This window comes from Pteronotus mesoamericanus, unplaced genomic scaffold, assembly GCF_021234165.1.
Source record: "Pteronotus mesoamericanus isolate MK-2021 breed Mesoamerican mustached bat unplaced genomic scaffold, CSHL_Meso_final contig_181, whole genome shotgun sequence".
NCBI lineage: Eukaryota > Metazoa > Chordata > Mammalia > Chiroptera > Mormoopidae > Pteronotus > Pteronotus mesoamericanus.
In genome coordinates, this window is record NW_026555077.1 from 12,543,772 (window position 1) to 12,570,725 (window position 26,954).

Below are 26,954 nucleotides of genomic sequence, written 5' to 3' on the forward strand. Positions count from 1 at the left end.
ATGGTGCACAATCTGACTGTTATTCTGGTCCTAGCTTTATATCTCTTGCCTGGAGTGAAAGGTTCAATGGTAAATTTGAATAATAATGGATATGATGGCATTGTCATTGCAATTAATCCAAGTGTACCAGAAGAAGAAAACCTCATTCAAAACATAAAGGTAAGAAGGGAAATTTTATTATCTACTTATTTTTATTTTAATACGTATTTTCAACTCATATCGATTGTCTAGTCACATATACACACACACTCACAGTTATAACTTTCCAAAATTGTTTTGACAGTATTCGTAATTTACAGAGTATGTTTCTAAACTGTCAAGATTAATCATTGCTTAGTTTAAGTATGATTTATCATATAGTAACAGTATTATTCATTCCCCTAATGAATTAATTAAAGGCCCAATTACTAATAGGTTTTTCAACTCGCTAAACCAACAGAAAGACCATAGAGCTGGTGGAAAATAATGTCAAATTTTATCTTTATAAAGTTACTTTCATAATGTTTAAATAACTAACATTTAAGCCCTAGAGGTTCAGTATCTTATACATTTTTTCAGTTGTTAATTGAAAAAAATTGCTAGATTTATTGTTATCTTCTCTCATGGAGTGTGTTCATAAAAGGCAAAGTTTTACCAAGCAGTAATGGACATAAAAATATATACATCTCATTGGTTTCAAGGTCCAGTTTTGCCATTTATTGTATGGCTCTACAAATCACTTCTCTCATTTATACAACAAGGATATAATCTCTGTTCTTGATCATCTCATGGAGATATTGGGGGATCAAGGAAAATAGTATATATTAAAGTGTTACATAGAAATAACACAAATAAAATGAGGAGTACAAAAACTATGAAACTTTAAACTCCCAACTCAATGATAAGCACCTTCAGTGGATTGATAAGCAATTTGCCAACAGGCTCCCAGTCCTAATTACCTTTATATTTCACCCAGCACCCTCACCACTATCTCAAAACCATAATGCTGAATGCAGGTTTATACAAGCTAAACAAATAATAATAATAGAGTTCCTTTTTGAGTATATGAAAATGAGAAGTTCACAGACTAAAGAGATATAGAAAAATTCAATCTATTTTTCAATTAAGCTTTGCCAAAATAGTTGGGGGAAGGGAGATTGGGTTTGCTGCTTGTTGTATCTATATACATTTTTATGCTCATGAAATTGTTAGCACAAGATATTTTAAATTTTGTTAGGAAATGGTAACCGAAGCTTCTACTTACCTATTTCATGCAACCAAACGAAGATTTTATTTCAGGAGTGTAAGCATTTTAATTCCAGTGACCTGGAGATCAAAATCTGAGTACTTAATGCCAAGACAAGAATCATATGACCGGGTAAGATATTTTACCTAGTTCTTAAACTGTTTCTTCCTTCTTCTGTGCTTTTTAAAAATTAATACCATAATACTTTATCAATAACTAATCCTACTTTAGTAATTAGATTAATAATATTTCTTGTCTTAATTTAAATAAAAATTCCTTGTTTATATTGCTCTTCAGAACTGTTGGATTTGTTTGTTCTGCTTTTTTAGGCAGATGTCATAGTTGCTAATCCTTACCTAAAATATGGAGATGACCCTTATACACTTCAATATGGACAATGTGGAGAAAAAGGACAATATATACATTTTACTCCAAACTTTCTTTTGACTAATAATTTGCCTGTCTATGGATCCCGAGGTAAGGATATTTATTTTATACTTCTATGTTTTTTCCCACTGGAAACAATTAGTACACTGAAATTAAAGTTATTTTTAAAGATTTTTAAAAGAGAAAATAAGTATTAATACCTTTGTTTGGAAATATACTCTTTATGTTCAACCTAATTATATTTAGTTTTCAATGTGCGTATAATAATATTAGTCATTTATTGATACTAGCTCATTTCAACATTTCTGGCTTAATGAAAGTTGTCAATTTCTAGAGTTCCTTGACTCAGTTATATCGGGGATATGGGGCAGGGAGACTTAAAACATAAGAAAACTCAATTAAAAAATTGTAAATATAAATTTTTAAGTGGCAACATTCTCTCATAGGCAGAGCATTTGTCCATGAGTGGGCCCATCTCCGATGGGGAGTATTTGATGAGTACAATGTGGATCAGCCATTCTATATTTCCAGGAACAATGCTGTTGAAGCAACAAGGTATTGTTGTATTGAACAAATCTGTCTTTAAAGTTTTTCACCTATGACTTTTTACTTTTTTATACTTGGCAAAGAAAGTCTATCTCGGTGGCTGAATGCTCAGTTAGTTGCAATATCCAACCTACCCACCATGTATATGGCCAACAACTGGAGATTCCACCTTGGAATCAAGATCAATCAGGAATTAGGAATCATTTGAATATTCATGGGGATTGTACTAAAATCTGTTATTGTCAGAGGAGAAAGGAAAAAACTATAGCCTGAACCTTAAGATATCTAAGAATTAGAGTTTAAATCTTTACTCAATCTTTTATTCCATTTCATTAATAATTCTTTAAGGTGAATCTGTTTCATTAAAATCAACTGAACTCCTAGAGCTTCACGTTAAAGATGTTCCATTTTTTTCATTTAATCTTGAGCTTAAAGAAAAAAAGTATTTCTCAAAAGGATATGTACGTTGATTTTTTTTTTAAGAAATATAATTCTGGGTAGATTTAGATGAATCTTATTTATGAATAGATGAAATATTTAAATTAAAAATATCAAGCATGTGGAGTATTTAGAGTATTAAAGAACAATGGAAATCAGTGTAACAGAAAATAAATCTTTGGGAGAAAAACTTACTAGAGGAAAGAGCTGTGATAGAAAAAGCCTCTCCCCATCTCCTTTGTGTTATTTGCTTTATCTCTGCTGAGCTGCTTAGAGACTCCTAAGTATTAGGCTCTCATGCCTGGACACTCATTTCTCTGAATTCATCCCACACAGCATTTCCCAGCATGTCTCCCAGCAACACCTCCCTTATCCAAATAATATTGTTCAACCTTCACGACTCAGTTTAAATGTGTCTACCCTTAAGTGTCTTTCCTTTCCTTCCATTTGGGGTTAGATATCCTGAGAGTATTCCCAAAGGAATGTACAAGCATTTCTCTCACACTGGCAGGAACTGTCTGTGCAATTTTATTTTCCCCAATAGACTTTAAGATTCTTGAATACTCTTTTTTTCATCCGTTGGCCTTAGGCCTGGCACAAAGTAAATGAAAGTTAAACGAAGAATATATCAAACAACATATTTTTGATAAATTAATGAAAAACAAATGAGTTTCCTTATCAGACATAAAAAGAGACATATCAGTAAAAATAAGTGGCTAAAATAACATTTATTAAGCTCCTACTGCATGCCAGATACTTTGTTTGAGGCAGTGTAAGTTTAACTTTCAGGCTTACTTTAGATGTTTATTCTTAGCATTCAAGAATAACAAGGATTTATTGATCACATTAGTGAGGAATGAATGCTAATAAATATGAACTGACATCATTGTTCTTGTTGAAATTGATGGTAAATAAGGGTAGGACATTGAACCTACTTCTGCCAAAATGTTTGGTACGTGACCTACAGCAATTATCATTGAGGGAAAGATTTTAGGTTGGTAGTCTATTCATGATTTCTCTGGCCTTCATTTGTAAATGTAATCTAATTTCTTCATCATAGATGTTCAACTCATATTACTGGGGTTAACGTGGTTTTCCAGAAATGCCAGAGAGGCAGCTGCATAACAAAGCCATGCACCCGTGACTCACAGACAGGGCTGTATGAAGCAAAATGTACATTCATACCAGTAAAATCCCAGAAGGCAAAGGAATCCATAATGTTTATGCAAAGTCTTAATTCTGTAAGTATATTCTTTTACAAGTCTCACAAAGGAACTCTTTGGGAAAAATTGATTAGGAAGCTGGATTTTCTACTATGAAACTACACCAATAGAAATGAGGGAAATTACTCAATTAACAGCCATCTTCTCCAGGCTGTGTCAGGGAGTGTCTGAAAAATATTCCACCCTTTCTTGTTAACATGTTTATTTTCTGCAGATGTAGAACTGTACCCTTCTCATTGGTGTCACATCATTTCTTATATCATCCCTTCCTTGATTTGACTCTGTAGACTTGTGTCTAAAACTACAGCCTTACTTTTAATTCTCTCTTCGAAGTGTTAGTCATCATACTTTTCCAAAGTAATTCATTCTGTAGTTCTGGAAAGTACTAACACTAAAGCACCCCAACCTATTGCAAATGATATTGTGAAAACATATGGTTCAGTTGCTACAGAACAGGCTTAAAGAAAAAAGATCACAATCACCTGCCTAACCAATTAAAAATTAACAGCACAATAATTCAAGATCAACGTTAATTTTGACCTGAAATATCTGGTTTAAATGTATAGAGCTCAGTGCATAAGAGCAGGTGCTTGGGAGTCAGATAAATTTGATATCAGAACTGAGTCTGTCATTTTCAAGCTGTGTTATTATGATCTAACTGCTAAATCTGAGATTTAGTTCTCTCATCTTTTAAATGGCAATTATAATACTCACTTCACAGTGTCATTGACAGGTTTACAAGAGGAAGTATAAGTATTATTACAGTGTTTAGCACAGGTGAGTAAAAAATACATTTTTAATTTTAAAAATGTATCAAATATTTGGATAATAGTTGTCTCTTTCCCTGAATAAATCCATTCTAAATTAATGCAAACATTATAGTTACTAATAAATGTTTCTAAGCAAGTAAAAAATTTTAAAATATGAAACAGATAAAAGTTATCAAAAACAAGTCAAAATAACATATACTACCCTTATATAATAAGACTAACTTCTTTAAAAGAAGCAAATTTTCATACAGCAAATCACTAGCAACAAATACTTCCAGAGATGGAGATTTTTAAAGGTCTATTGTCGCCAATAAAATTTAAAATAATTTTGAGGTTTAGGGCATTAATGATGAAGAGCTTGAGTAAAATATAGACAATATTTTTTCTAAAAATCTTAAATGAACTCAATTTGCTATTAAGGTTGAAATTGCTTTTCAGCTTAATAAAACTCCCTCCTGGAAATATTTGAAATAAAGTTAAGAAAATTCACTTTAACCTGCTTAATCTGGATAGGCACAGGCTAGCCAAAGAATTCAGCATCCAAATAGACATCAGATCATGTTACATAAGAGGATAATTGGAATATGTACTGTTTGTGCCAAACTATACATCCCAAAAGCACTTGGCTATTAGGAGATAACTTGTGCTGCTTACCTGGGAGATATATAATAATGAAGAAAATCATGTAGCTTAAATAGAAAGGGCACCTAATCACATAAGACATGGCTCAGAGGTAAATATTGCACTTTAACCATACATCTTTCCCAGAATAACACTAATTTCTGATTATCTAATCTCATATGGATTAAATGTATTGCATATCATCTATACCCAGGGCATAAGATTGGACCCAGGAGAGGTATGATCTGAAATACTGGGTGTTCAATTTCAAGATTTCCTTCCTTTAAACTTCATAATTCCCACTTCATGCCCAGCACTGTGTTATGAGCTGCAAGTACAGAAATAACTAAAGATAACTGTTCTTGGGGAATTCAGGTTAGTGAGAGAGGAAGAGATACAAGAAAAGTATACATGAATGCAAGATACAAAGAGATAGAAACCAAGTGCTATGAGAGTACAGCAAACATCTCCAACTGAAGATGAGAAAATGGTTTCTAAAGATAAGAGTTTTGAGCTGAGATTTGAAAAAAATGAGTATGAATTTGCCAAAGCAGGAAGGGGAAGCGTATTCGAGGCAAAGAAACAGGTTTTCAAGAGCAAAGAATGAAAAAATACAGGGACACCATGCATTGCTATACAAGTTGAATACTGCCCAAACTATTTACTTCATGATCACTAAAGATGTTAATATTTATTAAAACAATTTTCAGGTAGAGAGCAATAAAAGGACTTGAGAGAAGTGTACCTTTTTATGCACAAAATTTCCTTCCCTTTTTCCATTTCGGTTAGCAGAAACCCTTATGAAAGATTTTCCCACACTCTAAGGAAAGTTCCCATACTCTAAGGAAAATGTAAATCAGAGCTATATCACAAGGAAAACAAACTCTTAAAACTTAAAGAAAATGTATCAAAATTTAATAACTTCGCTCTAAATTTGAGGAAAAAGTTCAGTGTGGTACAACAAGGAGGAATACATGGTGAGTAAGAAGCAGGAAATGAAATTGAAACAAGGAACTGGGACCAAAACCAAGGGGTTCAGATTTTATCTTTTCAGATTCAGACTGGGAATGTAATTGACTTAATTCTTTCAAGAAAATAATCCTACTAACTGTGAAAGATGAAATGGAGTGAGATAATAGCCGGGGCAGGGAGACCAGCTGGAAGTCCTTGGCAACGAGCAGTTAAGAGGCCTAGGAGGCCCTGAATAAAAGCAGTGGCCGTGGCAGAGGAAAGAGACTGAAATTGATAGGCATTTCATATCAAAAAGGCTTGATTATGAATCACTGCTGTGAATGAAAACCATATTTTTCCCCATCCAATATATATAAACCTTCTAGAAAATGTAAATCAGAACCATTTGTCAGAAGGAAAACAAACTCTTAAAACTTAAAGAACATGTATCCAGATTTAATCATTTAGTTCTAAACGTGAGCTTACATCCAAAAACTCAGAATTGGGAGTACATTTTAAAAAACGAAATGACACATAAAAGTATTTCCCAGAAGCTGAAGCTTACTGCGAGGTGAATTCTTCCCTGAATGCTCCACAAGTTTACCGGGGCGTTTTTCCAAGTTACTAACTTGTTTAAACTTGTAGGATTCTCACAGATTCTATGACGACGAGACATCATTTGACAGAATTACTGGATAAAATTCACCATTTGCAACTGAAAGAAAAGCAATCATATTTCCTCATTTTTTCCCTACATTTTCATTACTTTTATAGAAGTATTATTTGTGTCAGGATTCACCAGAGTCAATAACAATCCTGGCTGTTAGATGATCTGTTCTCAAGTTTTTCAGTCAACTATAAACATATAGAAAATACTTAGGCAATTAAAGAAGGCCTTTTTTTAACCCACTTTTAGGGGGCAGCTAGGAGTTACTGCAAACCTTGTCCCTTTTTACATTAAACTTAATGCAAGGCTTGAGTCCCCCAAGGGTCTAGAAGGGAAAGCAAGAAGTTAATCTAAGTAGTTGTGCCAGCCACCGCCACCTTACACTGCTGTAATCTACCTATACCTAAAAGAATCACCAAAAGAACTTTAGAGTGCATATTAGTGGTTTTACCTTGCTTCCTCTCCACTCAAGTATGCAAAATGGATATCAGAACATTGGATTATAAAATTATATTTAGTTGTCAGGAGATAAAATCTGTGGAGTATGTATATGGCAGTCAACTGCATAGTTGAAAAGGAAGATAATGCCTCACTAGTTATCATAGTATCATCTTCCGATTGATTTTCCCAGGTGACTGAATTTTGTACAGCAAAAACACACAATACAGAAGCTCCAAACCTGCAGAACAAAATGTGCAATCGCAGAAGTACATGGGATGTAATCAAGGACTCTGACGATTTTCAGAACGTGTCTCCTATGAGAGGAAAGAATCTACCGCCTCATCCTACATTTTCTTTGCTCAGGTCCAAACACCGAGTAGTCTGTTTGGTGCTTGATAAATCTGGAAGCATGGCTGCTGTAAGACATTTATTTATTAGCTCTCTTAAATTAAGTATTTAAGCTAATATGAATATAACTTAATCTTAGATTTAGCTCTGCTAAACTAATTAAAATATATATATTTTTCTAATAAGTTTTATTATAGTAATTTATATACACAAGTGCTAAGAGATATATGAAAAGCGATTGTTATATAAAGGTTATTGAATTATGGATAATGTGTATTTTTTTATTTTTAATTCTAACAAACCAGAAATAATATAACTGAACAAAAAATCATCCATAATTCCACCATTGAGCATATGTCATTCCCGTCTTTTTTCTGTGCATGTATTTGTTTTTCCTCCTCCCTATGGATTTTTTTACTTACTATACCTTAAACACTCCCCATGGGAAAAAATGATTCCATGACACAATTTCTAGTATGATTGTGTCATATGCACATACCATAGTTTAGTCAAATAACTCCCTGTTATTGCATATTTTAGAGATTTTCAAATTATTACTAAAATTTAGGTTGCAATGAACACTTTTTCGTATATTTTTAAAGTATTTCTTCAGCAGAAATTCCTTAATATAAAACTGTTAAATAAAAAAGCATAAATTTTTAAGGCTTTTCCAAGTAGAACATGCCTGATTTTTTAAAATTTTTCCTTAATATTACTTCTCTTCAATAAAATGAGGGAATTAAATTTTAAAATACAGTAATCAATTATTATCATGATCTCTGGCCCAAAACAACTTTCTTTCACCAATATGTCAGGATCTCAGGAGACTGTTCAGACATCTTTTTCTTACAGGAAGACCGTCTCTTACGAATGAATCAAGCGGTAGAACTATACTTGATTCAAATTATTGAAGTGGGATCATTGGTTGGGTTGGTCACATTTGATAGTTCGGCTACAATCCAAAATTATCTTATGGAAATAAACAATGAGAATGCCTACCAAAGTATCACTGCGAATCTGCCCCTACAAGCTAATGGTGGAACTTCGATTTGTGAAGGACTCAGAAAAGGATTCGAGGTAAAATTTAAAAAATGCTTTTCTAAATATAGTTTGTCGCTTACCATTGCTTTTAATTTTTCCAACTATCTTTGAACATGGGTCATGAGCTCACAGGTCCTTCATTTAAATAATTTTTTTTTAAAAGACTCTCCTACATCTGTTGTTTAAAGCTAGAGCCTCTCTTTGTTGCATTAGGGAGTAGTTGAGTAAGGGAAGAAAAGGGCAGTGTGTACATAATCATCATGATTTTATTGAGGAGCTCCCATTTCTTTATCACTCCCATAGTCTGAATTTCTATGAGTAAATGATAATTCTGTTAGGCTTGTGAAAGAAAAAAAATAGTAATATTTCTGTATTATGGGATAAAGAAGACCCAGTACATCAAGTTACCTTGATATTTACAAAGGTAGAGGTAGTTCCTCAAGTAGTATAGTACTGAACCCAAGACATAGAGGTGGAAGTTTAATGAAATAAAATTGTGAGATCAAAAATTGGGAGTGACTTGAGCCCCTGGTGCTCATTTGAATTTCTTCCAACCTTTAGTTAGCCTATATTTAAGCCTATGTACTGGCATCCTGAAGTTACAAAAACAGTAAACTGTTTTCCTTCATTGATCCTTTCATTACCTCAGCTAAAATGTAGAGATTGTTATTCTTATCCAAACTACTTCTTAATACCATTTCTTAGCTTTCTTCATGATGTCTATTTGTTGTAAAGCAAACTAGTTCAAGCAGGCACACATGCTCTGTATTCAGACAAATTTGGGATTCTGGCTCTATTATTTATTAGCTAAATAACCTTGGGTAAATTACTCAGCTTCAAAACTCTCAGTTTCCTCAATCAAGGAAATGTGGAAAATAATAGCACCTATCTCATTTAATTTTGAGTATTATATATAACAAGTAAGTTCTCAAGAAAGGATTACTATTATAATAACCATAACTCTTATTACATATATATCTATTTACATCTAAAAATGACAGTACTATATACTGTGAATGTGTCATAATGTTGGCACATATTATTTTACACGTTTTTCTCAATATGTTTACATACATATATCTTATATTTTGACCACATAATCTATGGTTAAGTTGATTCTGCCAAATCACATTCAAAACTATAAATAAATACCTCTTAATTACTTATGTAATGAAACCATATTAATATATACACATTTTACTTACATAATCATTACAGTAATAATTAAAATTTATTGAGCATATACTACATTATCAACTATGTTAAATGCCTTAAATGCATGATCTTATTTTATCTTTACTATTAATTTTTTTAGTTGGGCACTATTATCATGCCCATTTTGCTCATACAGAAGCTAAGATCCAGGGTAATTAAATACCTTTCTCAAGATCATATAGCCAGTAATTGACATATCTAGGATTCAAAACTTGGCCTTTCTAATGCCAAAGTCCAAAAAGTTAATCACTATTCAGAGCTATTTATGGAACTTTATTATGTAGAAGACACAGAGAAAGAGACTGACTAAACACTAGCTATTCTATTCAGCAAACAGCTGGGCTGGAATTTACTCTCAACTTGTCTGACTCAAGATCTTAGCCAGTACTCTTGGTAGAAGTCAGGAAAAGACCAAAAAAAAAAAAAGTAATACTTGATATATTTACAAACTTCCTCCTTCACAGCAAGTCAGGAAATCATGAGATTCTTCAGTTATCAACTAAAATGTCTAAAAGACATATGTCACATCATTTAACCTCAAATACCTGCCCTGAGTCATGAATTTGCAAATGTTGTCTAGTTGGCAACATTTCTAAAACTTCCTGGGTGAAATACCTCCACCCCAAATACCTCCTATGATAATTAACATTCACTGAGTACTTACTATGTACTAGGAATTGTTCCAAGTATTTATTCTTCCTCTCTTCGGTAGTTTGAGTATATTTAAAAGGAATAGAACTATTAACACCTTATCTTTGAAAGTCTACAAGACCATTGTACATTCTACACACTTCCATGCCAACTCAGCCTGGAATGACAATGCAAAAAAGTTTCCTTTTGCCTACTCCTACACATAGACCTAGACTTCTCTAAGAATAAAGAACAAGTTTATTCTTAGTTTAAATTTAGTTAAATATGATATTCTGTAATTAATAGTTTGGTTTTTCACTATCAGGTAATTATCCAAAGTAACCAGAGCACTTCTGGTTCTGAAATCATATTACTAACAGATGGAGAAGATAGTGAAATAAGGTCATGCCTTGAAGACGTGAAACGAAGTGGGGCAATAATCCACACCATTGCTCTGGGACCTTCTGCTGACCGAGAACTGGAGACCCTGTCAAGTATGACAGGTAAACCTTTGGAAGATAGTTTGAATAGAAAATACTATCAATTTCAGTCTCTCCCATCCCGGGGCTCTTTCTCCTTAAATACAAAACTGCTCAAAAAGCTCCTATCCTGAAAATTAATCTTTGTTGCTTCCTTGTCCTTGTTTTTCAAGTTAATGTATTTTCTTCTCACCCCTTCACTTCTCTCCACTCCTACCTATACTGACTTCTTCTGATATTAGTCAACATTTATTGTCTTTATTCATTTCTCACGACTTTCTACCAATACAACCAAATCGAAACTTCTTCCCAAATGGTTCCCAGTGACTTATCCAACTGCTCAGTCCTACCAGTAAAGAGTCAGATAGCCCTGTTCCATAGAGGAAGAAATGGAAACCTAGAAAATACCAGGATATAGATAGAGTGCTGATTACTTACTCTTGCTCTCTGCAACACATTCTTTTCCAACTCCTCACATCTAAGTAATCTCCTTCTTCTTTAACTCCTATATTATTTCTTTTCTGTACTTAATTATTACTTGATTTTAAGTTGTCATTCTCTAAGTGTTTTGGCATATCTTAGACACAACTGTAAAATCAGCCACTGATTCAAAAAATTGCCTTAAATTTCATTTCTACAATATTATTTAGTGATTAGATCAGCTTTACTAATGTGGCAGGCACTTGAATCTAACGACTGATATAAAAACAATAATATTTGGCCAGTTCCTTAAATTTTCTTCATTCTAACTCTTTCTGAGCAAGGTTTTAGTTATTATAGGATGACACCTTGGACACTGATATGCTAAAAGTTCCTAAGGTTCTGGGAAATTCATCTTTTGTAAGTTTATAATATATTAACATATTTTAGAGAAGACTGATGAGCACAATAAAAATATTATTTTCCCATTTAAAATTAGAATTATAAAAGGAAATAAAATTCCGTTTTAGGAGGACTTCAGCTTTTTGCCAATAAAGACGTAAATGGCCTTATTGATGTTTTCAGTAGAATTTCATCTCCAAGTGGCAACATTACTCAACGTGCTATTCAGGTCAGTATCTCAGAAAATTTCTTGCCTTTTCACATTTGTAATAAATGTCTATCATAGTAAAAGTAACTCTTTCCTCTAATAAGTAACTCTCTTGCCTGAATATATTTCAGATATGAAAAAGAAAAACATTCTTACTGAATTTGCTTTTCTGGGACACTGTATAGCATTTTTTCCTTCAATCCTTCTATTCTTCATAATTATAAATGCATTTTATTTGAAAATTTTTTCAAAATAATTCTTCATTACTTTAATTGAAATCTTAAAAATAAATTTAGAACTCTTCTGAACTTGCCAAACTTTGAAATTCTAGTAACTATAACAAATCAGTTTTATGTTTTGTTTTGTTTTGTTTTTTATGTAACAGTTGGAAAGTAAAGCCATGACTGTTACAGGAAGTAAATGGATAAATGGTACAGTGTTTGTGGATGGTACAATTGGAAGTGACACTTTCTTTGTTGTCACGTGGACAATACAAAAGCCAGAAATTCTTCTCCATGATCCAAAAGGAAAGGTATATAAAACCACGGCTTTCAAAGAAGATAGACTAAATGTTCGATCTGCCCGTCTCCACATACCAGATATTGCAGAGGTAAGAATATTCTTTTATTTTTTCCATGCTTTATCAATCAATTTTGAGGAAAATACAGATAACATCTTACACATTATCAATATTAAAAGTGACAGATCATGTGTCATAAAAAGGAAGCCAAATTCAATAATTAGGGAGTCATATCCATAAAATTTATTAGCTTATAAAATCACATAATAAAATCAGTACCATTACTCTACCAAATGTTACAAAATCTCTCCAATAGATTTCTTTTTTTTTTCAGAAAGGTAGTTGGACATACAGCCTTCTAAATAATCATCGCGACTCTCAAACACTAACGGTGACTGTGACTACTCGAGCAAGTAGTTCTACCACACTGCCAGTAACTGCAACTGTTCACATGAGTCAAAATAAAGCCCATTACCCTAGCCCAGTGATTGTTTATGCACGAGTCAGTCAAGGGTTTTTGCCTGTTCTTGGAGTTCATGTAACAGCCATTGTAGAAGCCGAAAATGGACCTCAAGTAACATTGGAACTCTGGGACAATGGTGCAGGTAATAAGAATCTGCATCAACTTCCACTGAACTTAAGATGCTACTACGGCCATATCACTTGAAAGTCAATATTCCCTATGTATGTTAATGAATCATACTTTAAGTGAATTAAATTTAATTTTAATGCTTTGAAGACTTTTACTCAGTTACCTTGACTAGGCATAGACATGATCACCTGTATCTTCTTTAAATGTTATGAACAATTGTACTTTTCTAGTGGAATTTAACAGTATAATTTTTCTCTATTTTCATTAGTCATTGTTTTGCATATGCTTTTCTCTGGTTTAGTTATATTTTCCTTATTTTGTTAAGATTCCTTTATGAAATAATTATAGCTAATATTAATTGAATACTTACCATGAATTGTGCTTTTCCAAAGTCAAAGTTAGCAAGTAGCCAAGCCAGGCTTTGAACCTAAACAGTTGGAGTCCAGGATTCATATACTTAAACACTATTCTATACTATCTCCCAAAATGGTGCTATCACTGGTATTTGTGAACAGTTGGCACTGTCATTTTTACTCTGTTGGATGGCTAATTGTTGCATTTCGATATTAAGGTGCTGACGCAGTCAAAAATGATGGCATCTACTCAAGATATTTTACAGAATACCATGGAAATGGTAGATACAGTTTAAAAGTACGTGTCCAGGCAAGAAAAAACATGGCTAGGCTAAGTTTAAGACAACGGCCGAACCAATCTCTGTATGTACCAGGCTATGTAGAAAATGGTAAGTGGCCTTAAAATAGAAATATGTCCTTTGTTAAGTTTAATTATAAGTGTCAAGCATTGAAAATATAATGCACTATAGAAAACCTAAGTAATAGTTATAAAATCATCTGCATGTTTCAAAACCATATTTCTATAATAGAACCTCTAGCAGTGGGCTATGCTTCCAACATGTTCTGTTTACATCCCCCTCAGTTCATTTTATTTACATTGAAAAAAATTACTGAGCACCTTGTATGTGGCAAGCATTGCACCAGATCAGCAGTCCCCAACTTTTTGGCACCAAGGACTGACTGGTTTCATGGAAGACAATTTTCCCATGGACCATGGTGGGGGGTGGTTTCAGGATGATTCAAGCTCACCTCTTGCTGTGCGGCCTGGTTCCTAACAGGCCTCAGGCCTCAGACCAGTACTGGTCTGCAGCCCAGAGGCGAGGGACCTCTGTGCAAGAGGCTAGAGCTTCAAAGGTAGTAAATAAGACACCATCCCTGTCCTCAAAGAATTTACTGTCACGTAATAAAGATAGGTTAAAAGATAGTTCTAACATTGCATAGTGTCCTCACCAATTTTAACATGACACCAATAAAACAAGTTTTTTTTTCACTGAAAGCTATTACTTTCTCAATGTCTGCTATCAATCAATATTAACCCTCTACAGCTGCTAAAGGAGATTACAAGCTAAAAATACATATGTCAATATGACAAGTCACAATTTTACTTTTTTGTTAGGTACTGTTATACCGAACCCACCCAGACCTAAAACCAAACAAGACACAGCAGCTACTGGAGTAGGCGACTTCGACAGAGTAGCCTCTGGAGACATAATTACTATAACAGATGTTCCTCCTGGTGGTAGTGGTACTCCGATACTCCCACCCAGTAAAATTACAGACCTCAAGGCTAAGTTTAAAGATAATATTCAACTTTCATGGACTGCCCCTGGTAGTGTCCTTGACAGAGGAAGAGGTAAGTTTGATATTACACTTTGAAAATACTGAAAGAAATTCTACTGGCTTTCATTAGCTAAGAATTATCTAATGCCCTATTTATTAATAACAGTGTGGAGTGTTCACTATGGGCCATTACTCATCTATTTTTCAGGTGTGAATGCTGAAGCTCTAAGAGAGAATTAATTGCTCCAAATTATTCTATATTTAACAACTTATAAGTCTAACCCACTCTTGTCAGAGTCCATTGGGCCTAATGGCCTGTCATAATATGAACCATCTTAGAGATTACTTTGAGAACATTGTTAATAGCTTTCTATTGCACTCTCTTCTCCCTAATAAGGAAAACTTTTTCTAAGTATTTCTGTACTTGTACAATTTTATTCATTCATTGACTTTGAATTCTCATAGTAGATTCTTAAGAAATAATACCTACTCTCAGCATTCAGTTGGATGCAGAAGACAATTTATACTAGTAAACAGATAATTTTACAGAATGTAACAACAGATATGCTATTATAAGCATAGAGTGATATAGCAGCACATTGGGAAGCCATAAATTCCTGGTTGTGGATCATAACCACAGGGTATATCTTAAAAGGCTTCCCAACGAGGTCTATCTTAGAGCTAAGCCTTGAAGAATGACAGAAGTTAGCCAAGTTAATTGAAGGTCCCACGAAGAGAATCACAGGCAAAAACAAAAACAAAAACAAAAACAAAAACAAAAAAAAAAACCTCAACTAGTTTGACAGATTTGGCCATGAAGTTTGAATAAAATTCAAGGCCAAAATATCTCATTCATTCAAAGTTTCTTACAATAAATTTCTCTTGTTCCAGAAGTTTAAATCACTTGTATTTTTGCTTTAAATTTAACTGAATTTCATTAGTATGTACTGAATACCTATCATATTCCACTATTGTGCTATACCAGTAGGTTCTTATTGAGATACAGCCAATCTTGCAATTTTCCTTTAAAGGTGAAAAAAATGAAAACATGTACCATCAATAAATGCAATATCTCAGGGGCTGTCAGTGCTGAAAAGCTGCATGTTCAATACTCTTTCTCCTGGTTACAACAAACCCTTCATTGTATATTCCCAATAGAAAATATTGTTCTTAATCCTTTATTTCCTACATAGCATTTTTCAAAGCTGTATTTCTCTTTATCATCATTATATATGGAAAAAGTCATTCTAAAGCCAAAGAAAACATAGAATAACCATGAAGAGCTCTCTTCTACTACAGTGTGGAAAAGTCATCAGAAAGCTTCTGAAATACATTATTTTCCTATGCTTAAACCCTTCAGTTTAAGATTGGGTTCAAAATAAATGTTCTGCAAGCTGATTATAGCAACTAAAAGAAGGAAGAATGTATTGTATATGGACACAGAGAGAGAAAGAACTTTACTGTGTTTAACCACAAATGCCTAAAATAGGTGGGATCTAATCTCCTTCTTTCCTGTCTGACAAATTAGAGGTTGTAGTGGCTATCAAATATTTCCCTCAAATACCGCAAAAGTAGGTAGTAGCAGTATCCCAAAGAATAAATGAATACATAGTTTCCAATAAAATACTTTCATCTCTGTAACCCAATTTCCATACCTGTTAAGTATGTAAATCAGCCTAGATGACCTAGAATTACTAAAACAAGTAGAGGTAATTCTAATATTTTTTGATTCTCTAATTCCATCATTTGACACATCAACTTAAAAACTGTATTGTTGACCAAAAAGGAATTAAGTTGGCCAATAATGTGCCCAAAGAAGTACCATATATTCTGGTTGATATTTAAAAAAAATATATAAAATATATTTTCACCCTCAAGAATAATATGATCTAATTAAAAAGATAAATTGAACCTCTGTAAAACAATCTGGAAAACTCCATCTTGTGCAATAAGAGTTCATGGAAGAGAATCATCAGAGTGGATGAATACATGAACACAACTTCATGAAGAAGTTGGGTCCCTTTTTGGGCCATGAGAAATTTTTATTGGGCCATAAATTTGCATAGATAGAGAGAAAGAGGCACATTCCAGGGATTCATGACAGGGAGAGAAGGAACAAAATAATATGATGGAGGTCAAGAGAGCAAAATTTCACAATTTAATATTTGAATTAAAATGAAAGGAGGGAAGGAAAGACAGATAGACTGAGAAATGACAGGTGATGATTGATAGATGAGAGATAGATAGATGAGAGATAGATAAATGGATAGATAGCTAGATAAAGAGACCCATCTAAATGGAACATAGGATGTGTGTGAAAAGTAGTGGAATAGATTGATATGACCTATGTACTAAAAAACTAGAATGTTAAGGCAGAGGGCTTGAATTATTTGAAAACCATTAAATCAAAGTTATTCAGCACACACTTACCACACAAAGATTTTATTTAAAAAATTAAGTCTTGGAGAGAAAAAGATGGCGGAGGAGTGAAAGGGAGTCACGCTGACCTCCTCCCAAAACCAAACTGGAATTGCAACTAAATAATGGAGTAATCACCTGGAAAGCAGTGGAGCGATAGTGGGAGAGGAGCCTTGGTGCCGCGGACAGTGGATTCGACTCTCACACATCCCAACGGGTGAGAATTGCGGTGGAGGCTCGAGAGGGTGGGCTGGGTGCGCACGGGCACTGGCACCAGAGGGACATTGAAACGGCCAGTTAGCGTCACCCCGAGAAGAACGGGGTCTGAATCATAAACAGGAACCCCTAAACTACAGCAGCTAGAGCCGAGAAAATACAGACAAAACGCAACCCCAAAAAGCTTAGGGGCACTCTCTGCCAGAGACAGGTGGCTGGGGATGCAAAAAGACATTTAAAGGGCAAACGCAGAAGTTGCAGCGGCAGCCACCCTCCTTGATCGCTGGGTACAGGCAGCAGCAGGGTGGGCTGGTGCCTGGGAAAGGACTGGTGAGGAAAACTTTGTGAAGAGAACTGACACTGCGGCCGGTGGAGCCCGGGTGATAACGCACTTCCCATTCGGCAGCTACCATCTCGCTCAGGCATAAGGGAATCAATTAACCTGCCTTTTGTGCACTCCGCACACAGCTTGTACGTGTGTGAGCTGCGGGGCTGAGTGCAGACTGGCTGGGAGAGCCTTGAGGAGAGACTGGAGGCGGAGGTGTTGGGGAAAGAACGGGAGGAGGAACCGGGGAGTCCCGACTCCCTCCCCGTTCGGTAGTCTCCATTGTGGGCTGGAAAGGCGCGACCCCAAAGAGGCAGAAGCGGGGCGCGCATGAACCAGACTGCCTGCGATTGAAACACAGTCCGCACAGGGGTTGGATCCTCGGCCGAAGGGGTCACAGAACTGCCCAGAGGCCCCTGAGGGGAGGCTAGAAACGGAGGCATTGGGGAAAGAACGGGAGGAGGAACCGGGGAGTCCTGACTCCTTCTCCTTGCCGTAGTCTCCATTGCGCGGGAAGAGGCCACACCCCCAAAGAGCCAAAAGCTGAAAAGCAAACATAGAAACCCCCAAAACACCCAGAGCAGGCGCGCACACTTGCGCCAAGTGACTGGCGAGGGTTGGCGAGCGTGTGTGTGACCCACGCAGGCTGGCGAACACTTGCATCGGCCGGCAAGGCCTCACACAGACTGGCACCCATACGGCCTGCGAGGAATTGCACAGAGGGGCAAGGGCAGGCGTAAATTGACCTACCCGCCGCGATTGCAGAGCAGCCCACAAAATAAGTAGAGCTGCCCAGAGTCCCTGGAGGAGAGACCAGAAACAGGATTAACCAGAGAGTCCTAGAGCTGACTTCCTCCCATTTCCGTAGTCCCCATTTGGCGAGGGCAAGCAACGCACCCAAAGAGCCAAAAGCGGGGAAAACACACAATAGAAGACCCTAAACTGACCAGTGCCGCGAAGCTCGCGTGCCAGGGAGGCCAGATGAGCACGGGAGGTCGCGAATAAGCCCCGTGGTCTGGGGCAAACACATGCGAGCCCAGGCAGGTGGGGGACCCTGCCGCGCTGGGAACGCGCTCAAGGAGCTCTCGTGAGAGCGCAGAGAGATCCCAAAAAATAGCCCAGCCCTGACCGAAGGGGTCACAGAGCTGCTCCAAGCAGGAGTCAGACACAGGCATTAGACTCCTGAAAGGCTCAAACAAACAACCCAAGGCCCTATAGGGTCAACAACTGACATCATCAGAGGCAAGCCCAGAAAGAAAAGTAAAGGACAAAAATACTTAACAGACTCTCACAAAAATGGGAAGAAAAAGAAGTTCCCCCCAAATGAGTGGAAAAGGGGACTCCCCACAGAGAGAGCTCAATGAAATAGAGGCAAGGGAACTATCAGATATGGAATTTAAAACAATGGTTCTAAGGAAGCTCAATGAGCTCAGCCAGCTCAAAGATAACTATGAGAAACTGCAGAGAAACTATCAGGATCTTACAGCAAACTGTATCAGCCTGGAAAAGGACATAGAAACTATCAAGAAGACACAAGAGGATATGAAGAATACCATTTCTGAATTGAAGAACACAGTAGAAGGAATCCAAAGCAGGCTGGATGAAGCTGAGGATCGAATCAGTGAGATGGAGGACAAGGTAGAAAAAAGCTCCCAGAAAGAACAAGAAATGGAAAAACGGCTCAAAAAGAATGAAGAAGCATTTAGGGAAATGCAGGACAACCTGAAACGCAATAATATCCGTATAATAGGGATACCAGAAGGAGAAGAAGAGGAGCAAGGAATAGAGAACCTCCTCGAAAAAGTAATGATGGAAAATTTCCCTAATTTGAGGAGAGAAAGGCTCTCATGGATCCAGGAGGCACAGAGGACCCCACTCAAGAGGGACCCAAGGAGGTCCACTCCAAGACACATCATCATTAAAATGGCAAATGTCAAAGACAAAGAGAGAATCCTCAAGGCAGCAAGGGAGAAGGAGAAAGTAACATACAAGGGGGCCCCGATACGCCTAGCAGCTGACTTCTCAACAGAAACACTACAAGCCAGAAGGGAATGGCAACAAATATTCCAAGCCATGAAAAGCAAGGGCCTACAGCCAAGGCTGCTCTACCCAGCTAGGCTCTCCATTAAAATAGAAGGAGAAATACGGAGTTTCCCAGACAAAAGAAAGCTAAAAGAATACATCTCTACCAAACCAGCACTCCAAGATATGCTAAGGGGACTGGTTTAAGCAGATGAAGGAAAAGAATGAGACAGAGAGGAACACAAGTACAAAGAGAAAAGATGAGTAAGTTTCTATCAGTAATATCTCTCAATGTGAATGGACTAAATGCCCCAATCAAAAGACACAGGGTAGCTGAATGGATAAGAAAACATGACCCACACATATGCTGCCTACAAGAGACCCACCTCAGAGCAAAAGACCTACACAGATTGAAAGTAAAGGGATGGAAAATAATATTCCAAGCAAATGGACATGAGAAAAAGGCTGGCGTTGCCATACTTGTATCAGACAAAGTCGATTTCAAAGCAAAGGCCATAAAGAGAGATCCAGAGGGGCACTTTATCATACTTAAAGGAAGAATCTATCAAGAAGACATCAACATTGTAAACTTATATGCTCCCAATATAGGAGCCCCCAAGTTTATAAGGAAATTGTTGGATGACTTCAAAAAAGATATAGATAGCAACACACTGATAGTAGGGGATTTCAACACCCCACTGTCAAAAATGGACAGATCTTCCAAACAAAACATTAATAAACATATCGTGGCGCTGAATGAAACACTGAATCAAAGAGACTTAACTGACATATATAGAATCTTACATCCCAAAGAAGAAAAATACACATTCTTTTCAAATGCTCATGGCAGTTTTTCAAAGATAGACCACATGATAGGACACAAAGCAAGCCTCAGTAAATTCAGGAAAATTGAAATAATACCAAACTTTTTCTCGGACCACAAGGCCTTGAAACTCGAAATCAAACTCAAAGAGAAACTTCAAAAACTTGGAAACTCATGGAGACTGAACAGTACACTATTAAACAATGAATGGGTCAATAATGAGATAAGAGATGAAATCAAAAAATTTCTGGAAACAAATGAAAATGAACAGACAACTGTCCAAAACCTATGGGACACAGCAAAGGCGGTCCTGAGAGGGAAGTTCATAGCAATACAGGCTTACCTTAAAAAGATAGAAACATTTCAAATAAAAGACCTAACACTACAACTTGAAGAACTGGAGAAACAACAACAAATAAATCCCAGAGCAAGTAGAAGGAAGGAAATAGTCAAGATTAGAGCAGAACTGAATGACATAGAGACAAAAAGAACAATTCAGAGGATCAACCAATCCAGAAGCTGATTCTTTGAAAAGATTCATAAAGTGGACAAACCTTTAAGCAGACTCATCAAGAAAAAAAGGGAGAGGACCCAAATTAATAATATCAGAAATGAAAGAGGAGAAATAACAACTGATACCACAGAAATACAAATGATTATCAGAAACTATTATGAACAATTATATGCCAAGAAATTTGAAAATCTTGATGAAATGGACAAATTTTTAGAAAAGTATAATCTTCCAACACTGAAGGAGGAAGAAACAGAAAGCTTGAACAGACCGATAACAGTTGGGGAAATTGAAGCAGTAATCAAGAAACTCCCAGCACACAAAAGCCCAGGGCCAGACGGTTTCCCAGGAGAATTTTACAAAACATTTAAGGAAGAGCTAACCCCTGTCCTTCTCAGACTATTCCAAAAAATCCAAGAGGAGGGAAGACTGCCAGACTCCTTCTATGAGGCCAGCATCACCCTGATCCCAAAACCAGATAAAGACCCTACAAAGAAAGAAAACTACAGGCCAATTTCGCTGATGAACATAGATGCTAAAATCCTCAACAAAATATTGGCAAACCGCATCCAGCAATACATTCAAAAGATTATCCATCACGATCAAGTGGGATTCATCCCAGGGATGCAGGGATGGTTCAATATACGCAAATCAGTAAACGTGATACACCACATAAATCAAAGAAAAGACAAAAACCACATGATCATCTCGATGGATGCAGAAAAAGCATTTGACAAGGTACAGCACCCATGTATGATCAAAACACTCAGCAAAATGGGAATAAATGGGGCATTCCTCAACGTAATAAAGGCCATATATGAAAAACCTACAGCCAATATCATACTCAACGGGCAAAAACTGAAAGCTTTCCCACTAAGATCGGGAACACGACAAGGATGTCCGCTCTCACCGCTTCTTTTCAACATCGTATTGGAAGTCCTAGCCACAGCGGTCAGACAAGAGAAAGAGATAAAAGGCATCCAAATAGGAAAGGAGGAAGTAAAACTATCATTGTTTGCAGATGACATGATAGTGTACATACAGAACTCTGTAGACTCTACCAAAAAACTCCTCAACCTAATAAGTGAATTTGGCAAAACAGCAGGATACAAAGTCAACATTCAGAAATCAAAGGTGTTTTTGTACACCAGCAATGCAATAGAAGAAGAAGAAATCAGGAAAAATATACCATTCGATATAGCACGAAAAAAGATAAAGTACCTAGGGATAAATTTAACCAAAGACACAAAAGACCTGTATGCAGAAAACTATGCAACATTGAAAAAAGAAATTAAGGAAGACACAAATAAATGGAAGCATATACCGTGCACATGGATTGGAAGAATTAATATCCTTAAAATGTCCATACTACCAAAAGCAACTTATAGATTCAACGCAATCCCTATTAAGATACCAATGACGTATTTCACAGAAATAGAACAGACATTTCAAAAATTTATATGGAACCATAAACGACCTCGAATAGCCGCAGCAATTTTGAGAAAGAAACACAAAGTAGGAGGGATCACAATACCGGACATCAAACTCTACTACAAAGCCACTATACTCAAAACAATCTGGTACTGGCACAAGAACAGACCCATAGACCAGTGGAACAGAATAGAAAGCCCAGAAACAAGCCCAGATCTCTATGGACATCTAATATTCGACAAAGGGGGCAGAAGCATAAAATGGGGCAATAACAGCCCCTTCAACAAATGGTGTTGGGAGAGCTGGATGGCTACATGCAAAAAATTGAAATTGGATCATCAGCTGACACCATACACAAAAATAAACTCAAGATGGATAAAAGACTTAAATATAAGTCGCAACACCATCAAAGTCCTAGAGGAGAACATTGGCAGGAAACTCTCAGATATCCCACGCAGCAATTTTTTCACTGATATGTCTCCTAAAGCAAGGGACATAAAGGAAAGAATAAACAAGTGGGACCTCATCAAAATAAGAAGCTTCTGCACGGCTAAAGAAAACATCAGCAAAATGAAAAGGGAGCCAACCATTTGGGAAAATATATTTGCTAATGATACATCAGATAGAGGTTTGATCTCCAAGATATATAAAGAACTCACTCGACTTTACTCCAAGAAGACAAACGATCCAATCAAAAAATGGGCAAAGGACCTGGGCAGACGCTTTTCTAAGGAGGAGATACAGAGGGCCCAGAGGCATTTGAAAGGATGCTCTGCATCACTAGCCATCAGAGAAATGCAGATCAAAACCACCATGAGGTACCACCTCACACCGGTCAGAATGGCCATCATAAACAGATCCACAAACAACAGGTGCTGGCGAGGCTGTGGAGAAAAGGGAACCCTAGTCCACTGTTGGTGGGAATGCAGACTGGTGCAGCCACTATGGAAAGCAGTGTGGAATTTCCTCAGAAAGCTGAAAATGGAACTGCCTTTTGATCCAGCGATTCCCCTGCTGGGACTATACCCTGAGAACACCAAAACGCCAATACAAAAGAACCTATGCACTCCAATGTTCATAGCAGCACAATTTACAATAGCCAAGGGTTGGAAGCAACATAAATGCCCATCAGTAGATGACTGGATCAAAAAATAATGGTACATATACACAATGGAATACTACGCAGCAGAAAGAAAAAAAGAAGTACTAAACTTTGCGACAGCATGGATGGAACTGGAGAGCATCATGCTAAGCGAAATAAGCCAGGGGGCGAAAGACAAATACCATATGATCTCACCTATAAGCGGAACCTAACCAACAATGCAAAGAAGCAAGGCAAATATGACCAGCAACACTGAAAGGAAAAGAAATCAACAGAGACAAGAGGGAAGGGGCGGGCAGGGAAAGGGAAGGGAAGGGGAAAGTCAAGGAACATATAGCAAGGACTCATGGACAAAACCAAAGGGGAAGAGCTGAGGGAGGGAAGGTGGGAGGGGGCAAGGGAAAGAGGTGGGGGGAAGGCAGAGACAAATGTATTTAAAAAGTAAATAAATTAATTAAAAAGAAATAAAAAAAATAAAAAACAAATAAAGTAAAAAAATAAAAATAAATAAATAAAAAATAAAAAATTAAGTCTTAAAAAAAAGACATTTGTTATTTTACTGTTTGTGGTATTTCAGAATGTGAGAATATATTTTTATATTGATGGTTCTGGCAGATTTATGAAATCATTTTGCAATGAACATTTATGTCAGCATATTCCTTTAATTTGCTGATAAAATAACAGTTATAATAGCTTATATGTCAAACATTTATTAAGTCCTAGACATTGTGCTAAACACTTTTCCTACATTATCATATATAACTCTCATCACTAGAATAATAGACATTCAGTAAATATGTGTTGAATGAGTTAAATGACTCAATACCTATTTTAGAGATAAGAAAATTAAAGCTAGAAATGTTTAAATGCTTTTCTTCATTACACAGCTAGAAAGTAGTAGAATTAAGGTACTAATCAAAGTCTGCCTAGCTCTTAGTATGTTAAAATTAGTATACATTCCAGACTCTCTGCCTCATTTTCATCTTTATCCTCATCCTTGTATTCCACTCTATTTATCTGCTCTTTTATTTTCCCCTTCTTTTACTCCCTCTCTCAATTTATTGAGAAACAATACAGAGGTGGGGTAATACATGTCTTTACCATACTTGAACATTATTGTGTTCCTTGTCCTAACTTAAAAGTGGATTCAGCTCTTTATATTTCTATTTTTAAAAAGAAATATAGATTCTGTTTTTAGTTATATAATTTTATATGATTTTGAATAAAATTTCCTGTAGTCAGAGAACTAGATAAATACTGTTCATATATTTGTCCTTAAAATAAAGAATATGGAATAACCAGGCAATATCTACAACTGAGATTTCCATAAACAAAACCTAGTGAACATTTCTGATAGGACCCTAAATGTAAAGCAGTGTAGTGGCAATATAGCATCCTAGTGATTTTAATATACATGAAATGTCTGTTTGTTTTCCAGCCCACCATTACATTATAAAAATAAGTACGCATCTCCGGGAGCTTGAAGAAGGTTTTGACAATGTTACTTTAGTGAATACTTCCAGTCTGATACCTAAAGAGGCTGGCTCAAGAGAAAGTTTTGAATTTAAACCAGAACTTTCTGAAATAGAAAACGGCACTAGTTTCTTTATTGCAATTCAAGCCATCAATGAAGCCAATCTCACCTCGACTATTTCTAACATTGCACACGCAACCAAGTTTATTCCTCCCCAGGAACCCAGTGCCCGTGATCTGGGTACCAAGGTTTCTGCAATCAGTTTGGCAGTTTTAGGATTAGCTGTGATTTTATCTATATTTTAAATTAGAAATTATATTAGAAATAAAATTGAATGTTATACATATTTGGTAAACAATTATTTAAAATCTAATTTGCTATACTTGTCTATTATAAAACTCTTTTTAGATAAAAATGACTGTATGAAAGTAATTTTCCTAATTCCTTGAAATCATTAATATAATTAGTTGCTAAATGTATATCAAAATGAGTATACTATTTCTTGTCTTTGAAAAATTAATTTATTAACTCAATATAAGAAGAAGATGCATATTGTATTTTTAAGAAACATATTTAGAGTATGCTACAAGTTCATTTGGTATATGAACAAAATCAGAATTTATCTGAGCTATTTGGAAAATATTTATGTATCCACAATAGAAATAACTTTATGGTAGAATTATTTATGTTTTATTCTTAGTTCTGAATGTCTACTTTATACTTACAAAGTCAAAAAAAGACTGTAAAAATAACTTGTAAAGGTAACTTAAGTAGTCTAAAGAAGTAAGGGTCAAATTTGCTTTTTATCATTGATTAAAAGTAGTATACCAAAAGTGCAAGTGAAGGACTTCTGGCCAAGATAGAGGTGTAGCTAGATACACTTTACCTCCTCACACAACCTAAAGAACAACAACAAATTTTAAATGAAAAAATAACCACAACTGCCAGAAAACCAAACTGTATGGAAGTCCAACAACCAAGGAGATAAAGAAAAAACATTCATCCAGACCAGTAGCAGGGGCAGAGATGGGAAGTGGGAGCAGAGAGGACGCACAGGAAGGTGATGGATGGAGGACCAGGCTGTCCCACATTTGCATGCAGATAAAATGAGAGGAACAGCTGGGGAGGGGGACGGACTGTGCAACCCAGGGTTCCAGTGCGGGAAAAGAAAGCCTCAAAAACCTCTGGCTGTAAACCCTGTGGGGTTGCAGCAGCAGGAGAAACTCCCAGCCTCGCAGGAGAGTCTGTTGGAGGCACCCACAGGGTCCTAGAATGTACACGAACCCACCCATCCTGGAATCAGCACTAGAAGGGCCCAATTTGTTTGTGGGTAGCAGGGGAAGTGACTGAAAGCCAACTGAGAGCTGAGCAAGCGGCATTGTTCTCTCTCAGATCCCTCCCCCCCACACACTGTCACAATGCAGTGACCTGGGTTGCCCCACCCTGGCGAACACCTAAGGCTCTGCCACTTCCAATATGACTGGCACACTGAGACAAAGAAATATGGCCCAAAGGAAAGAACAGATCAAAGCTCCAAAAACAGAACTAAGCAATGAACAGATAGCCAACCTATCAGATGCACAGTTCAAAACACTGGTAATCTGGATGCTCACTGAATTGGTTGAGGATGATTGCAAAATGGAGGAAAAAGTGAAGGCTATACAAAGTGAAATAAAGAAAAATATACAGGGAACCAACAATGAAGTGAAGGAAACTGGGACTCAAATCAACGATTTGGAACAAAAGGAAAAGATAAACATTCAACCAGAACAGAATGAAGAAACAAGGATTCAAAAAAACGAGGAGAGGATTAGGAACCTCTGGGACAACTTTTAACATCCTAACATCCCAACATAGGGCTGCCAGAAGGAGAA

At 36.3% G+C, this 26,954-nt stretch overlaps 1 protein-coding gene across 1 annotated transcript; it reads left to right on the top strand.

Moving 5' to 3' along the window:
- Nucleotides 1–25,385, top strand: LOC129065587 (calcium-activated chloride channel regulator 1-like). The gene is made up of 14 exons (XM_054566837.1): nucleotides 1–159; nucleotides 1,217–1,357; nucleotides 1,555–1,702; nucleotides 2,059–2,167; nucleotides 3,657–3,837; nucleotides 7,460–7,687; nucleotides 8,470–8,694; nucleotides 10,829–11,006; nucleotides 11,933–12,033; nucleotides 12,398–12,622; nucleotides 12,867–13,137; nucleotides 13,696–13,866; nucleotides 14,595–14,831; nucleotides 25,045–25,385. The coding sequence occupies exons 1-14, from the start codon at nucleotides 1–3 to the stop codon at nucleotides 25,383–25,385; spliced, it is 2,715 nt and encodes a 904-aa protein (XP_054422812.1).
- The last annotated feature ends 1,569 nt before the right edge of the window (nucleotides 25,386–26,954 follow it).

Bases quoted from the DNA above. Each gene is read 5' to 3' on its own strand.
- LOC129065587 (XM_054566837.1), top strand. From the start codon at position 1: ATGGTGCACAATCTGACTGTTATTCTGGTCCTAGCTTTATATCTCTTG. The intron at 160-1,216 runs GTAAGAAGGGAA...AAATTTTGTTAG, and splicing joins ACCTCATTCAAAACATAAAG to GAAATGGTAACCGAAGCTTC. The intron at 8,695-10,828 runs GTAAAATTTAAA...TTTCACTATCAG, and splicing joins GACTCAGAAAAGGATTCGAG to GTAATTATCCAAAGTAACCA.